General features: G+C 37.3%; 1 protein-coding gene across 15 annotated transcripts in view; it reads right to left on the minus strand.

The window, feature by feature from the left end:
- LOC124166793 (leukocyte elastase inhibitor-like) overlaps nucleotides 1-17,372 on the minus strand; it is a 114,667-nt gene that overhangs the window by 48,522 nt on the left and 48,773 nt on the right. For 2 of the 15 annotated variants that reach the window (XM_046544491.1, XM_046544488.1), the window contains exon 9: nucleotides 9,172-9,359. The exons of 6 other annotated variants lie outside the window; for them this stretch is intronic. Coding sequence is in view for 4 of the 9 variants with exons in the window: in XM_046544477.1 (XP_046400433.1) it covers nucleotides 15,044-15,186 (143 nt within the window). In the remaining 5 variants the exon portion in view is untranslated. Of the gene's footprint in view, nucleotides 1-5,508; nucleotides 5,730-9,059; nucleotides 9,360-12,190; nucleotides 12,663-13,619; nucleotides 15,187-17,372 lie in introns of those variants that run through there. 7 more of the 15 variants (XM_046544490.1, XM_046544487.1, XM_046544480.1 and 4 more) reach the window with 6 other exon arrangements.

Here is a 17,372-nt window from a genome sequence, read left to right on the forward strand (position 1 = left end):
AATCTTTCCCATTCATCTACCTAGTTATTTTACGTATTTCTTATATTTTTAAAAATTCTTTCAAATAGGTACTTATGTATTTCTTGCATACATATATGACAAAGACTATTGCAAATTCAATTTTTTTTATGTCTAATAAAATTATTATTATTTAATGAATTGCAATTTTGACTATGAACCTCAATGCGAAAGCATGATATGGCAACATAATATGAGAGGAGATAAAATACATAAATAAAAACTAGTAAAGGGTGAAAAGGAACTTTATTATCCCACCAAAGATTATGGAGCACAGAATTTTTTCCCAACATTTCACATAATTTAGAAGCATGCATAGAAGCGAATTTTAAAAATATACTGGATGGTTCGTCCTATAAGAGGGGATTTTGCCAATGAATTTATTCTCTCAATCAATTATCACATGGTTACTTAAAGTCGGTCAAACCTTGAAGTTTTACCCACCATATATTCAGACAAAATCATACCTCAAAAACAAGAAAGAGACAAAAAAGTTGCAACATTCCATCACGATGCCACTTATTTGGAACCGCAACAGAATGTTGAGTCCAAGCGTTCACAATTCATTTCAAACAGAATGCTTTAAATTTCCACATCCCTTGAGAGGAAATTCCAGAGATAAACAAACCAACTTCCACAAGAGACCACAGAAATCTTACTATCAGTCGAAGGTCAATTTTAACCAGCAGGCAACCAGTTAATGTTTGAAGTCGAAGCAGATAAACAATATCTGGGAGTATCTTGGTATCAGTGATTTAATGGGCACAAAACTCACGAGCAGCTACAATAAGTTGCTTTTAAACCATTCTCCAACAACTGCAGAAATCAAATCTATCACTGATGGATTTCAGGCTCAATCATGTGGTAGATAAACAATTAGTACATCATCAAATGCAATAAACAAACTTTGTATTTTCTGCACAGCTTTGTATATACCCTGATCGATTTCAACATCTTGGCACCATTTCCAGGGGAGAGCAACCGACAAAAACATTTCACGCAAGGCATATATATATATAGATATATGCATAATACACAGTGAGGTTCCAATCTTGTGATCGAAATTTCCTTCCTAGCCTGCAACCCAAATGCCTGAGGTGAGGTAACTTACACAAGGGTTCTATTTTGCCACCCTGTAACAATTATGCTTGAATATTGTTGTTTCATTTTAAGATTACTGACAGGATGTAAGCATGTGGTTAGTCAACAAGGCGAAGCCGATAAGCTCTGGTTGAGAGAAGGGAACCTGCTTCCAGTGAATAAGAGTCCACCTCCTGCAGGCAAAGTTGACTGACACAGGTAGCCAGAGGATGTAGGAAATTTGTTACAGTGAGGATCAGGATGCTCAGAGAGAATAGCCACACTCACTGAAGGACGAGAAAAGCATGTGGTTTGACCCCACGAGGTGTAGAGGTCCACATCATCCAAGCAGCCAGCGCCTGATTCAACTCTCTTTAAGTATCCATCCACAAATTCATTTCCCCCCGTTTTCATCAACAAATGGTCGCGTGTCCCTTGCAGTCACTCTCTTGGTGACTGTCACAAGGAACTCAAAGTAAATGTGAATTTCCCAAAAAGGGTTTGTCTTCCTTACTAAGCCTTCTCTGTATCACTCGCTACCATCCTATGATTTTTCTTTTGTTAGACTTAATTACAATTGCAATCAGAGAGGAACAGGAATTTGTAAATGCACACTCCAAAAAGGGAATGTCAGTTGGTTTCATTTCTCACTTTCTTATGACCTGGTTATGATCTTTCATCACCTTTGAGGATAAGTTATTTTAGTTTTTTAGGACCAATATTTATTTTTCCATTAATTGTTTATCAATCGCCCATTCATGCGTCATTAGTCACTAGGAGCATTTTTCTTTCCAGTTTCTTTTTGCATAAAAGGTTCGCTCATTTAGTGTAAGTGTGAGTTGTGTCTTTCTACTCTAGTTACAGTCGAACCTCAATGCACTGCAGGTAGGGTGAGAATTTGCATCACTGGCTCAAGGTAGAACCCCCACCCCCTCCATTATATGAATGACCTCAATTTTTGTGTACCAGCAGAGGAGCCACCGTTGGTTGTAATCCCAACCATATGATTCTGAGACACCAAAACGTTCCCTAACAATACATTTCAATGAGGAGTAGGGAAAGGGCTTCAGCCGTGAGAGTGATTGGGGGGGGGGAAGGAAGTGAAGGGGGGTTGGAAATGACAATTACCGTATTTCTCCGAGTATAGCCCCCTCTGAATATAGTCCCCCCTCTAATTTTGAAACTTCAGTTTCAGGTAAAAATTTAAAAAATGCGTTTCAGTATAGTCCCCCCCTTAAAAATTACCACATGCATTTTTGAAAAAAAGGGGGACTATATATTCAGATAAATACAGTAGTCATTGAAATCGATTTCAGGGAATGTATAAAATTGCGAGGAATGTACAAAGTTAGTAAAATTTACTATGTTTGATCACGAAGTATCACCTTCCTTTATTTATTCAAATAATACATCCCTTTATACCCATTACCATTGAGGTATTTGGTACCAACATCAATCTACACTGCTGATGTCACACTTTTTGTAAATATTTTCACATTTTCACCGGAAGAGTCCATTCAGGACTAGCTACATACATATGCAGTTGCTTTGGATGTGCATGCGTGGCTCAACTGAAGTGTGTGGCCCAGGACAAGCTCCTCATGTAAAGTTTTGATGATGGGACCTATATTGTGTCCTAACCATACCATGAAAATAATCGATTTCATAAGAATATAACCCAAGGAAAACTGCCATGGAGAAATAATTCACTTCATACATTTCACACTGAATACATATTTATTAACATGAACCATGGTGCCGATAGTCTTATATCATCATTGAGGTTGGTAATAAGAAAATAACAGTATAACCTTGATGATGACACAAAAGTACCAAAACCATAGTCTGCCTTAACAAATATTTAATGTGGAGCATACAAAGTGAATTTCCCTACACATATCATAGTTCCCATAAGTGAAGCCAGAAACCTTACACAGAACAGCCAGTCACACACACTCACGCTCTTTCTTAACCCTTGGAATGCGGGAATGTTTTTAAATGTGTTGTACGCTGACTGCGGGAAAAATCTTTGACCATTGCTTGAAAACCTAGTGCAGTTTCCCAAAATTTTTATTGCCACCCGGGGAGAGCCCGAGAGCACTTTCTATCAGTGTAGGGATCGCTATTAACCCTAACTCACGGCAGGGCATGGTGCCCCCTATCCTACTGCCCATTTCCTATTCTTTCCTTCCCGCTTCAAGCTGTTAATGTGCCCATGACAAGTGCTCAAATGTAGTTTGATCCGTTAGTAAGAAAGAAAGAAGGGTTGCCCCAGACTATACGGGTTCACCCCTTGCGAAATACTCGGCCAGGTTAGATCAGGGAAAAATATTTCTTGGTTCTCTCCAGCACGGGCTGGTAGCTAAAATCATGGTCTCCTGCAGCCAAAGGTTTAAGAGTGGTCTTCTGTCAGATTCCTGGACATGTCACTGTTTAGGGCAATGAATAATGTTTTTTAATCCATCCTGAATGCAACTTATGGTTGAAAAGTCTTCAATATGATGACACCTTCAGGATAGGAGGAGGAGCATTGCTAACAAAAGCAATAAACCTAACAGAAAAGAGCTATGGGTGGGATTTCAATCGCACATCAGTGAAAACTCGAAACGATAGCTCGAATACACTTATTTCTAATCCCACACAATCTCTTAAGCCTACCAGTGTTTCCAGATGAACTCTAAAAAATCCAATTCAAGCAATATTCATTTTAAAGCAGCCATGTAATTTGAGAAGTTTTGTTAATCACCTGATTCGAAAAAAATGCAATTATCACGAAAGACTGATCGTGCTTAGTAAAACTCCACTCAAAATTAACTGAAAACATAACTACCATTATTTAGACTGTTATGTAATGAATTATTAATTATGAGTGGAATTTTGCAAAGTATTACTACTTTTCAGTGGTAGCAATGGAATTGCACAAAATATTGGCATCAATTACAAATTTGATCAGAAATGCAATTAATAATATATGTATTCACAAGTTTTGATTGATGGATTTAAAAATTAAGTAATCCCTCTAATACCACAATTTTAAATGCCCAACTACTACAGTAGACTCTCGTTAATACGAACAACGTTGTTACGAAGTTCTCGTTATTACGAAGCAAACCGTTGGTCCCGTCGAAAGGGCCTATCCAAGCTATAGTAAAAGAAACGTTATTACGAAATTTTCGTTTTTACGAAATTACGAACCTATGTCCCGGTCCCGGCAGTTACAATATGAACTTTATTACGAAGTTGCACGCACAAGTCACGGTATTTAAGTGGATATTCACCACACTTAAGTTTCAATAATTGCGCCACGTTTAAGTTATTCTCGTTTACTGTGCCTAAGAGCGTCAATTATGGTTCTTTATTCAGTTTACACGCAACATCATATAACTAGCTTCATTCCTGTGTAGTCAGGGTGCCCTACTCATAACCGTTCGTAAATAGCATGTACAGTCAGACCTCTTCCTATGCACATTCGATTTACGAATTTTCAGAGATACGAGCATTCAAAATTTTCAATTTTCAAATTTGGCGCCTTTCGATTTGGCCGATACTACGCGGTGTGGCGCTGGGAAACTCTCACTGTGATCATGATCTGAATAAGGTATCAATGAAAATGGTGTGAATTTAGGAACTGTTCAACGTTTCGCCCGTTCTTCGTCACCTCGGGGAGCTATTTTTCGGCTCCGAATGCATCGCAGGCCCCGCTAGATCAGTTCGCCACAAGCGTGAGTAGGCGCATACGTGTAATGCAGTGTTGCATCCCGCAGGATAACCTTACTCTGCGATAAATTACATACAGTCCGGCTGGCGAGGGTTGTCCGATTACGGCACAATATGATGGGCGGATAATCCTGCGCCAGCACGGTTTAAAGCCAACCGCTGTCCCCCAAACGCACCTCACACCCTCGCCTAGTCATACAACGTTGTCAAATGCATAAACGAACACCGAAATAAGCCTGATCCACCAAAATAAGCCCATTCTTCGAATCACAGAACAAGTGATTATTCCTCTAGGTCCTTGACGCTCGTCGTCCCTTCGCATCTTTTCTTCACGGAACACTTTGTAAGCGTTTCCCTTTCTTACCTGGCAGCCTTGCCCCCTCCCCGGACCTAGACCATTTGGTCTGTAATTGGACAACTCTCGGTGGCCGGACTGTAATTTTATCAACCTAGGAACAAGGTCTTGGGACGCATCGAGTTTAAATATCGGAGTTCATGTATTCGGGAAGATATCAACCCTGGATTGCGTCATGGCGCAGTCTTCTGTTGAAAAACTGAAACGCATTTTCCTGTTTATATTTATTTCCGCGTAATTTAATCGCGTTTATAATACACTATTCCTTTCGACGATTCCTAAAAGAAACGTTCTTACGAACTTTGTTATTACGAACCTCCGATTTTTCGGTCCCGTGAACTTCGTAATAACGAGAGTCTACTGTATAAGACTACATAATGCAAATATCAGTACATTCATTGATTGGAGAAAAATTAATTTTAGCTTAAATTATGACATTTTCCAAAAAATAACATATTCTCATTGCTTTTTTCATGCAGGTAGAACATGAAGGGATGATCTGCTTTGAAAATCTTCGGTTGACGAGGAAGCGCTAAGCTCATAGCCATTGTTACCATTCCTGTATTAAACAAATAAAATTTTTTTCAAAATTAGGAAATTATCCACTTACTAAGGAAAAACCATTCAAATCATTACAAGGCTGTCAACAATGCTGCTTCAGTCACAGTAAACAGGGGCTGTACTCAGAAAAAAAACTATTGAAGGTACCTTTACAAATATTTGGCTGAGAGAGTAACAACAAATTGTAATCAAACTCTGGAATAATTTTATAAAATGAAGAATAGGCAAAAACAGACATAGCAAAAAATATGAATGTCCAACTACAGGTTTTTAAGGTTGTCCAAGTCACTGCCACTGTTGCCATTTCCCTATGATCTTGTTCAAATTTTTCTGCCGTTGATTGAAATTAGAGCCCTGTGAAATGGCTTCCATACTCTGCCACTATCTGAGTTGGCTGTGGGTGAGTCATTTCAAATTTCACTTCTTTGACAGAGCAATGGAAGAAGAGGCTGCCCTCTGGCAGGGTGACTGGAAACCCGCAGCAGCTGAGCACAGCTGAGCTCGACGAAGAATTGTTGAGTACAGTCAAACTTGCTTGGCTACCTGCCTCACATTTTGCAGCTCCTAAGAATGCTCCCACCACACACAGACTTGAGCAAAGCACATTCCTAAGGAAACTCCCGTGCAGCTTCCAGGTTGCCTTAATCCTCTGTCGTTATGGACACAAGGCCAGTAAATTGTCGAGCACAGCCACAATCAGCACAGACCTCAGTGACCTTCCACTCCTTTACGAGGCTTGTACCAAAAGTAAGGTTACCAATGAGCTACAATGTTGAGCGAAGGTGCTAGGCTTAATCTCACAACAGTGCCGTGCACAGTGGTTCCCCTACTCTCGAGTCTGCCAGTCCACAATTCACTGTCGCTCATTATTGGCTTAGCAACCGCCAACAATGAAAGTGATGATCCCCGTTCCCGCCAAGTGTCAGGATTGAGCAGTAATCCAATTTTTCTCGCAAGGAAGTTACTGACATTCGAGTTTCATTAACAACTGACTGAACTTTATGGTGAAGAGTGCGTGTCCGTTCAGCACATCCGCAAATGTTGCAGGGCTTTTGCCGAGGGTTGCATGGAAGTTCACGATGAAGAACGAAGTGGATGACCGCCAGTTTTGGATTGTCCAGAAGATCAACATTGAGCTGCTCTAAGATCAGAGGGTCATTGTCCGTGAACTTGTTAAATGCATTCCTGAAGCTTCCCACAGCACAATTGAAAGAACTTTAACAGAAACATTGGGTTATCGCAAGATGTGTGCTTGCTGGGTCCCCAGGATGCTGACTGACGGGCACATGGAGCAACACCTTGACTGTGCTCGAAAATCTCTTCAACAAGGAGAATTTTATTATCACTATCGTCACCGGAGATGAAGCGTGGGTATTTCAATATATCCCCAAAACAAACCTCTTAGGTGGCAAAAGATTCAAGAGCGACGATGAAGTCCGAGCAGAGGTCAAACACTTCCTCAACAGGTTGGCGGGAGACTTCTTCAACTTAGGGATAGAAAAGCTGGAGCACTGTCTTTAAAAGTGTGTCGAAAAAAATTGCGACTACGTTAAAAAATAGGCAAAACTGTAAGCTTTTCAACGATGTGAAAATTAATATCAATAAACGAAGTTTTGTATTTGAAAAAAATTTTGGGAACCTTACTTTTGGTACAACCCTCGTACATTGCAAGGTTGTAGCGATTTGCAGACATCATCATTGACTATAGCACCATTTACAACCTATGATTTGCCATTTTGGCTTTCACAATACTCTTACTTAGGCTGTGGCGACCTTAGACCTACATATGACTACTGAAGGCCAAACAATTCAAATTGGTGACATGAGGACCTCACCAATAACTTTGGCATTCTTTAAAACCTAATTTCAGACATTCTGGTTTTTCAGAGAGTGGGTTTTGACCCTCTTATGACCATTGGGGGTCAAATAGTCAACAAGAGAGATTTGAATGCATCCTCATTGACCTCAGTGATGATACTTCTAGGGAAAATTGGATTGCAACATCAAATCAGGTTACATATTGTCTCCCTAGAGTAATCACGTTTGCAGTATGACATACATTGTAGTGTACATTGTTCTAAACAAGCTTTTGAAGGATACCAACAATCTGGGAACTCAAGTAAGGAGGACAATAAGAAAGATCTGAGGTATTCCCGGCGTATGATGATGTTGAAGTTGTTTTGGGTTTCCCACCGGATGAGGTTCTCAATCTCTGCCGACGTTTTGATGGTCGTGTCGTCCATCGTCATCAGGGACTTCATCCGGTGGGAAACCCAAAACAACTTCAACAAGGAGGACAATGTTTTCCTCCTTTGGGAAATATTATCCCACACCAGAATATTTTTCATAGCTTGAAACCATAACCCTAAACTTTAACAATTTGTTTAAATGATACCACAATACGTCATTGCAAAAGAAAACATAAATTCATATTTAAGCATTACTGCATGAGTAAACTTGAACAAGTCAAATATTGGCAGCATAAGTATATAATTGAAGCATTAGGTCATGGGTATGGAGCAGTAAGCACAGCCACCAGTTTGTAATGTAAGCCAACGCACGTATATGTATTTCCAATGAAGGAGCCAGAATACCACCAAAGAGAAAATTTAAATGCTTAAAACTTTTGTAGAAATGCATTTATAAGATGCCAAAAAAGTTACTTTTTAACATTATAAAAATGTGTCTAGATTATAACACAAAAGTTTGAACCAATTCTGAGAGTATTCTGAATATTTGAGAAAATGTAATAAACCACTTCTTAAAAGGCAACATCTTTGCTTTAAAATAAATCATGGCTCCACACCAATATAAGGGGGAAATAGATGGAATTACACAATTCAAGGCACTTTTTCTTGGCAAAAATGCAACAAAATTAAATCATCATAAGTCAACAAACCTAAGATAGGTTTGAAACAGCTATCAATTCCTCTCTCCTATCTGCTAACCTTTTCTCTATGTGTAATATTTCAAACCCTGTCGTGTGAACGGCGGTGAAATATACAAGAATTTTTTTTCTCGTGGCAATTCTTGTACTTTTCTCTATGATTTGCTTCTCTTGTATCCTTTCTAATCCTGAATCTGTATTGGCCCTAATTCAGGAATTCTTCTGCTCTTCGTTCTATTCTTCAGCAAATGATTCTTGTCAGAATCTCCGATGCAAATATCTCAAGTTCACTTGACTCCAACTAATTTATTCATCTGAACTCATGTGATCCATACACCACGAGGAGAGTTTCCATAGAATTTCCATCACTTGCACAGCAAAGACAAAAACATAACCCTATCAATTAGAATTTTAATCTCAACTGAAATGAGGGAATAAACACACCAATAAAAAAGTTTATTTATAGATACCATACAAAATGAAAAAACTGGTGCCCAAGGCATAAAGATGAAGTAAACAAAAAACAGACAGACTTGGTTGACTTTTGAGATTCAAGGTGAGTCGAAGATCAGAAATGAGAAAAATGTGTTCAGTGAAGTTCTCAAACAAACTTCAAGACGTTCCCAGAAAAGAAGATCCCTCTTTGTGATTTATCAGCGAGGAAAAAGAGGAAAGGACGATCGGCTTTGAACATCTTCGGACGTGAGAGCATAGGTGCTGATCCAACCATCATAAACAAACCTGTGTCAAATAAACCATTATCTTCATTATATTGATACCGCACATTATCTACTGGTTAAGATAAGACTGAGTCTGACTTTATCATACCTTTATATTTATACAACACTCATTTTAGAGGGTAAAAATGAAAACTTCTTTGGTTTTTAAATTAATGCTGATGTGCATAGTATTCCTTTTACCAAAACCTATAAGGCTCTAAAAGTGGTATGCCACCGTCTCAGTCAATTTCAACAAAAAATCATGTCCACACTGCTTGACACAAACACATCTTTTCCTAACTATTTAAAAATATGCCAGAATGAAATACCAAACCCCTCCCATGTTTGAAAACCCCTCCATGGTTTTGAAAACCTTCCCTTCAAATTCTTGACAAATAACCTGCACATGAATGGGTAGGATAACATGCAAACTGATAACATAAACCAATAAAATAATTATTTATGAAGGTCTTAAAAGTAAGGCAGGCCCCTCATGCTTCTAAATCATGACCCTCTCAACACGATCCAGTCTTATTGAAAACTAACTACATACATAAATCCAGGAGCGCATAGTGTGAAAAATGGTCATGTCCATCATAATAAAATATATTTTTGCTGAAAGAAACTAATGCTGTCAACCTTAAGAGTGAATTATCATTCACAGCTGCGTTGCTGTGATAAGATTTGAATGCAGAATAAATACCTAGTTGAACCTAAACTGTGAAAAATGGGTACCTATCAAATCCAAACATGGCCTTTGTAAAACTAATACTTTTGAGTAGAGATGGGTCTAATAGCAGATTTCTGGAACTCAAATATTGAATTCTAATATTAAATAATCGCTCCAATATTTGTATACCTTGAATAATAGAAGTATGCAAAGCATATTAAACGTAAGTTTCTTCTATTTCCCTTGATGAATGTATAAATAAAAAGGTACACAGTAGAACCTTGATCTATCGTTTTTCAAGGGGATGGACGAAAAAAAAACGATGAATGCAGGAATGTTTCACTAGGTTGCCTATGCAGCAGGAAACCAAGGATTTTGGCGAGTAACCATGATTTCCTTTAAAAGATTCAAACAGGAATTTAGCTGATTAATAGAATATTTTAATTTTATGGAAACAATTTGGGCATATCGTTGATTCAACTAACATCTCTCTCAAATATCCTGAGGGGACACCCCACCTTGCGAAATAATGATTGCATGCAGTCTCGGAATTTACACTGCTACGATGGATTTCTGTCTGATGTATACATTCTTATCTACCAAACGTCATTTCAGTGGCACGCCCATCTGATACTCGGCTTCATCCAACTTCTTATTATCAACAGGTTGCTTTCTCGCTTTACCCCCACTCCTACTGTCAAGTGATAGCGGACAATCTGAGGCGTTTTGCAAAATACACGTGCTTCTCCACCGGATTTTCTTCAATTATTTTCAGTCCATCTTCAGAAGTTCTCACGAGATAAGCAAATGAAATCGAATTGCTAGCAGGAAGAAACCAAATATCCTGAAAAAATATCACTTTTTCTGTGACTGTCACAATAGAGATTTATAGCATAACTCATAAATTGTAACTTGATATATGTTTTCGGAAAAAAATACCGCATCAACTTCCGAGAAGCTCAGCTGCGAGGATATCGAATTTAGCCAGAATTCTAAGTCTCTGTCGTATTTTGGCATTTATTTCCAGCGTAAAATGCTTAAATCAAGTCAGAAATGCGTCGCGTTTGGTCTTGTTCTTTTTTAAATTACGCGCACGTTACTAATATTTTAATCCAATAAAGGTGTAATATCAATTGCCAAAAGTGATTGTTAGACACCTTTAGGGCTATTAGGTGATTCATGCAGCAGTTTACCTCCAGTAATGAGGAACTTTGAAGTAGGTAGGCAGAAAAAGGTGAGTGGGGGAGAAAGAGGGAAGGGTGAAACACGACTCTATTATTCTCCCGTAACTTGATATTTTCTTTTAAAGCTTTTCATTCATGGTCTTCCTAACACGAACCCTGCGTGAGCTGGGGCCTTTTGTTTTATTTCGAAGAGGAGGAAAGCGTCAGAGGAGGGGGCGAGGGCTGATGGATGGAGGGGGTAGTGAATTTTGGGAATTGTGCTACGTAGTTACTATTCCACTGCACTGGGGTTATCCTGGTGGGGGAAACTGGGGAATTTTGGATTTTTTCACCAGTTCAATTTTGGTTCCCCACACCAAACTCTTTTCACCGCAGTAATCCGGGAATTTGATTTAGTTCCCCAACTTGCCGACAACGGCGCTGCATGCACTAAAAGACTAGAGTTCTCAACACTTTTTCGAGTCAACTACCAACAGCATGTGTGCGACAGTGTATGACACGAAATTCAAAGTAATCGAGGTATTCAAGATAGAAACTTTAGCATAATTAATCAAGATCTCGAACATCAAATACTTTCTAGTATTCGCGGATACTATTCGCACATCTCTAGAAAAAACATGAGGTGTGATTAAGGGGACAGAGAGTTACGTAAATTACATCTATATACTGCAGTGATTTGCACTGTAAGGATTTAATTTTTCTTGCTGGTCCACAAAAAATACCTATTTCTTAAATCTCTCACTTTCTAACAGTGTAAGCTAACTAGAGGCAATTTATGAGGCAATATGCATGTAACATTTAATGTCATCATACACAACAAACTGTAAGAATGATAACTTTACACTGACTAAAGTCTATATGCTCAACAACAATACTTCATCACTTCACCTTCAAGGCCTTTGTAGATACTATCTCTACAAATATAATCTCCTTACACCCTTTACGAAATATGTAATTACTTTAAAATTCAAGATTGAATTAGAAAAAAAATCCAAAATATCTCAAGTTCACCTGACTCCAACTAATTTATTCATCTGAACTCATGTGATCCATACACCACGAGGAGAGTTTCCATAGAATTTCCATCACTTGCACAGCAAAGACAAAAACATAACCCTATCAATTAGAATTTTAATCTAAACTGAAATGAGGGAATAAACACACCAATAAAAAAAGTTTATTTATAGATACCATTCAAAATGAAAAAAACTGGTGCCATAGGCATGGCAAACATAAAGATGAAGTTAACAGAAAAAATACAGACTCGCTTCACATTGGAGATTCAACATGAGTCGAAGATCAGAAATGAGAAAAATGTGTTCAGTGAGACGTTCTCAAACAAACTTAAAGACGTTCCCAGAAAAGAAGATCCTTCTTTGCGATATATCAGCGAGGAAAAAGAGGAAAGGACGATCGGCTTTGAACATCTTCGGACGTGAGATTATTGCTGACGCATACATCGGAAGAAAACCTGTGTCAAATAAACCATTATATTCATTATATTGATACCGCACATTATCTACTGGTTAAGATAAGACTGAGTCTGACTCTATCATACCTTTATATTTATACAACACTCATTTTAGAGGGTAAAAATGAAAACTTCTTTGGTTTTGAAATTAATGCTGATGTGCATAGTATTCCTTTTACCAAAACCTATAAGGCTCTAAAAGTGGTATGCCACCGTCTCAGTCAATTTCAACAAAAAATCATGTCCACACTGTTTGACACAAACACATCTTTTCCTAACTATTTAAAAATATGCCAGAATGAAATACCAAACCCCTCCCATATGGCTTTGAAAACCTTCCCTTCACGTTCTTGCAAAATAATCTGCTCATTAATGGAACTTTCATACTAAGTAAGCCTCCATTATAAATTTTTACCCCTACATATTTCACACTCTTTCTGACATATCAACTGAAAAGTCTTCATTCAAATTTGCACTGAAATGAACAGTCCTCATTGACAAATGTAAATCTTGCCAGGAATCACTATTTGCTACAGCAAGATTTGTTTAAAGTTGCATTTAAATTAATAATGGTTTTCCTCTCTCCTCTGGTTCATTCTTCATTAGTTTTTAAAATGAAACTGTATATCGTCTCATTTCACTTTTTTTTTTAAATTGTCACTCTAAATTGGCAAATGGCACCACGTGAAAAATGATTTAAATATGTACATAAATATTCAATTAGATAACATTATATGGCATGTGGCATGACTTTGTGGAAGTTATTTATATTTAAAGTTAACTAACACTTTACTGCAATGTCTTATTTACCTAATACAATTAGATGCAGGCCATTTGCATTTCAACACTCTTAAATTGAAGTTGTGAAGACGATATGCCCCAATAAATCTGCATGATATGGGTGCGAACAGGCAATCAATATCACAGGGATCTTATCGCACAATAAATCTCACCTACTTAGCTTCACAGATCATTTTATTGTACATTCTCCTTCAACAGCCATGAATATTTACTCAAAAGGGCCGGATGTTTGAAATTAAGCAGCATTGTTGACTTGATGACAAATGATAGACTTGAGAAAATTCAAAGAGTTTCTCATCAAACACAAAATATTTCTCAGTTTAACTATCACACCAAAGATAATTTCAATAGGAATGTATAACATTTCAGGAAAACATCATTAATGATCAACATTTACACAGTTGTAAGAGATGAAATTAGACCATAACTACAGTAAGAAAGACATGGTTGTAGTACTACAGTCACACCACAATATATATATACATGATTAGTATTTATACCAGCAATGACAACTTTCACGTACTGCACTTTGTAAGTTTTTCAAAAATAGAAACAACCAATGCTATATAAACAAAAAATGCAGCAAATGAAGTGCATTTAGAGTAAAAAAAAACTGTAATCTGAGTTTGGTCTGAAGGTCACACAGTGAAAAATTTTCATTAACACATAAAAAGAATTGAAATCCGTGAATTTAGCCAGATCTAGTTAAACAATAACACAAATAAAAAAGTATGAGCTTCATTAGATGGCAAAAATTGATTAATAAACTGTCTGTCACATTAAATTACTGCATTAAACAACAAGCTGCAATACTAACTGCAATATTGACTAACAAAAAAAAACACTAAAAATATTTCAATAATAAAAATAGCATTCACATTGACTTCTAACAGTGGATAGAACCATTCACCATGAAAAAGCACAACACTAAATACATGTCACAAATGCATGAAATAAAAAAATTAATAAAACAATGTTATGAATTGAGAGTAGGAAATACAAGAAGCACTTTCCAACATGATTTTATGTGTGTGATTGAAGACCAAACATTGAGGCGAACAGAGGAGTGCGAAGTCACAACACATGGGAGTACATTATTTACCTCTCCACATGAGGACCATTAATATATTCAAGTGCCACACAATGAGTTTCTTTAGGGAGTGGAAATGAGAGAGAATAAATAGAACTCATTTTTCAGCAAATTCTGGAAATCTTTGTGTTACGCATTCGAGGGTAAAAAAGCATGAAAATAGGTTTATATTTTCCCTAGAAATTGGTTTATTAGTACTTCACCACTCGAATAGAAAGGAAAATAGTCTACATTCATCCAAAGTTTCTGATAATTAATGAAGCAACAGGAGTAAATTGAAAGAGGAGGCTGCTTATCGTCACTACGCCCGTCACAATGAAAAAAACATGACAAGTTTGAGTAACAAACACATTTCTGTTTTCTTTTTTTAAAAAAATAATCCATATTACACAACTGCAAACTTAACAGCCACACCATGCTGCCACGAATAATTTTTATTTTTTGTTAGAATAATAATAATGCAGACATTTGGCTGTAAAAGTTCATGAAACTACACATTAAATTTTACAACTTTTCCAGAAAACAAAACATTCCCATGCTGCTTTTCTTTCAAGTAAAAGACAAACGGCCGGTCAGCCTTAAATATTCGGCGGCGGACTGGGATAGCTGAATAGCGGGTTACCATTGCCATTCCTGCGCCAGACAAAAAATTTAAAGGGAAGAAAATTAGAGACAGAAGGAAGATTAATTGGATGAGAACCCATTCATCTCATTGACAGGCTGATTTTATACTTATGCTTTTCATACATATTGCCTTTTCATTTGACAATAGTTGCTGTTGAATGTATCCGCCAAATAATTTTATTTGAATGTACAATGTCTTTCACAATAACATCCCGTCATCATTGTTTGCGTACATCAGGAAATGCTTTTGCTGTTGTTATTCAGAGATATTCATTTCAAAGACATATGGAATGCTATTTAAAAATTGCTCCTGAATATCAATTTTTAAGCTCACAGAAAGAATTTCTAGGAAATCAGGAGTATACACGGCCTCTCAAAAGATTGTTCTCAGCGCCATGTGTAGCCATGAGCAAAAGTGAAACCCTATTTATAAATGTACAATGCATTCTTTCATTAAAGTGGAATAAATGTTTATATGTCTGATCGATCTAACATACACAGAAGCAATAACACTTCGTTTACTAAATTCCTGATTAAAGAAGTTTACCTCACCTACTTATCAATAGGATTGTTTCCTAAAAAAATTGAAATCAAATTAATTCCACTACGAGTGAAATAAACTAGTAGTAGCCCAAATGATTATCCATCTAGTATTTCACATCCCTTATGAAATAACGTTTTGAATGGGAATCAATGCCACATCTTGGTTTTCCTTGCCATTTGAGATGAGATACCTCCTCTTTCATGTCCACAACTTTTATACCTTTAACATCTCATCTCCTACTCCTGTTTTTCTTATAAATATCACGTGCTGCCTTATGGTAAAAACACCTGATACAAACAACATCTTTAAGCATCTCCTCATTCTGCATGCAACTACTATCAACTTATACTAAGGAAGGGAGCAGAGGAATGTGAATACATATTTTATAACCATTTGCCTAGAGACACATTCATTGAAGCTATGAATATGAATCATCTAGCCGAGAATCAGACGGTAAGCAGAAGAGTTTCTGGATGAAGACCAATTTGGATTCAGGAAAAACAAGGACACAAGGGAAGTAACTTTGGACTTACGACTGCTAGCTGAGAAGAGATTGGAGAAGAACAAACCTCCATTTATCGAATTCATGGACTTGGAAAAGGCTTTTGATACTGCAGATTAAAATACAATGCTTTTAATCCTGAAAGAAATTGCAGTGTTTGATAATAATAGCCAGATATTAACTCACCTTTTATATAGACATAAAATGGCTGTGATTAATATCTGGACCCAGCCACTAAGAAGCAAGGTGCACTCTGTCCCCTGTTATTTTCAATGTTTTCATTGAGAAAGCTATCAATGATATCAATATAGAAGGAAAAGAGATTGAAAATCCATGGGGAAAGAAATATGTAGCATGCTGTCACTTGGTGATGACATAGCAGAGTAGAGACAAAGAGAGACCAGAAGAAAATTACATAAACTAAAAAAAACAGAATAACTGGGTATAGGCTGAAAATTTATGCAAAGAAAACTATAGTATTGGTCAGCAGCAGAAGGGAAGAGACGAACACAGACTTTTAACTAGGAAACCACAAAATTGAGATGGTCAGGGAGTTCTGTCACTTGGGTAGCCGAGTGACCAACGATGGACCAATAAAGAAAGAAATAGTCAGTAGAGTATACCAAACGAAGAGGGCATTTGAAAGGTGAATGATGAAGATCATGAGAGTAATGTGTAAGTTTTAGAAGAGTAGGAGAGAATTCTTTTGAACACCTTTGGTGGAAGAGAGGGCATTCAAATCGGCCACATCATGGAACACGATGGTCAGATGAATACATATAAACATGGAAGAGAAGAGAATAGCAGAGAACGGCCTCGAATGCGATACTCAACGGAGCAGGAGACTCAAAGAATGTTAAGCAGAAGGAACTATATAAGGATTGAAAAATTTATTAATTGAAGAATTGAGAGGAGAGCAGCTTTAAACTGATCCTCCGACTATTGAAGCTGATAAATGGCTTTACGATACGCTGTCAACTACAACAAAATAATTTAACTCTACATAACTTTGTCATTTCAGCTACTTAGCCCAGGAGAACAGAGGCACTAGCTACGTTAAAACGTGCTCCTCACTCTTGAATTTTGAGGAAACCATTTGGTCCACAAAATTAATTTTTGGTGAGTTAAAGCCTGCATTGTACATTTAAG

Source organism: Ischnura elegans, chromosome 10 (assembly GCF_921293095.1).
Source record: "Ischnura elegans chromosome 10, ioIscEleg1.1, whole genome shotgun sequence".
Classification (NCBI taxonomy): Eukaryota; Metazoa; Arthropoda; class Insecta; order Odonata; family Coenagrionidae; genus Ischnura; species Ischnura elegans.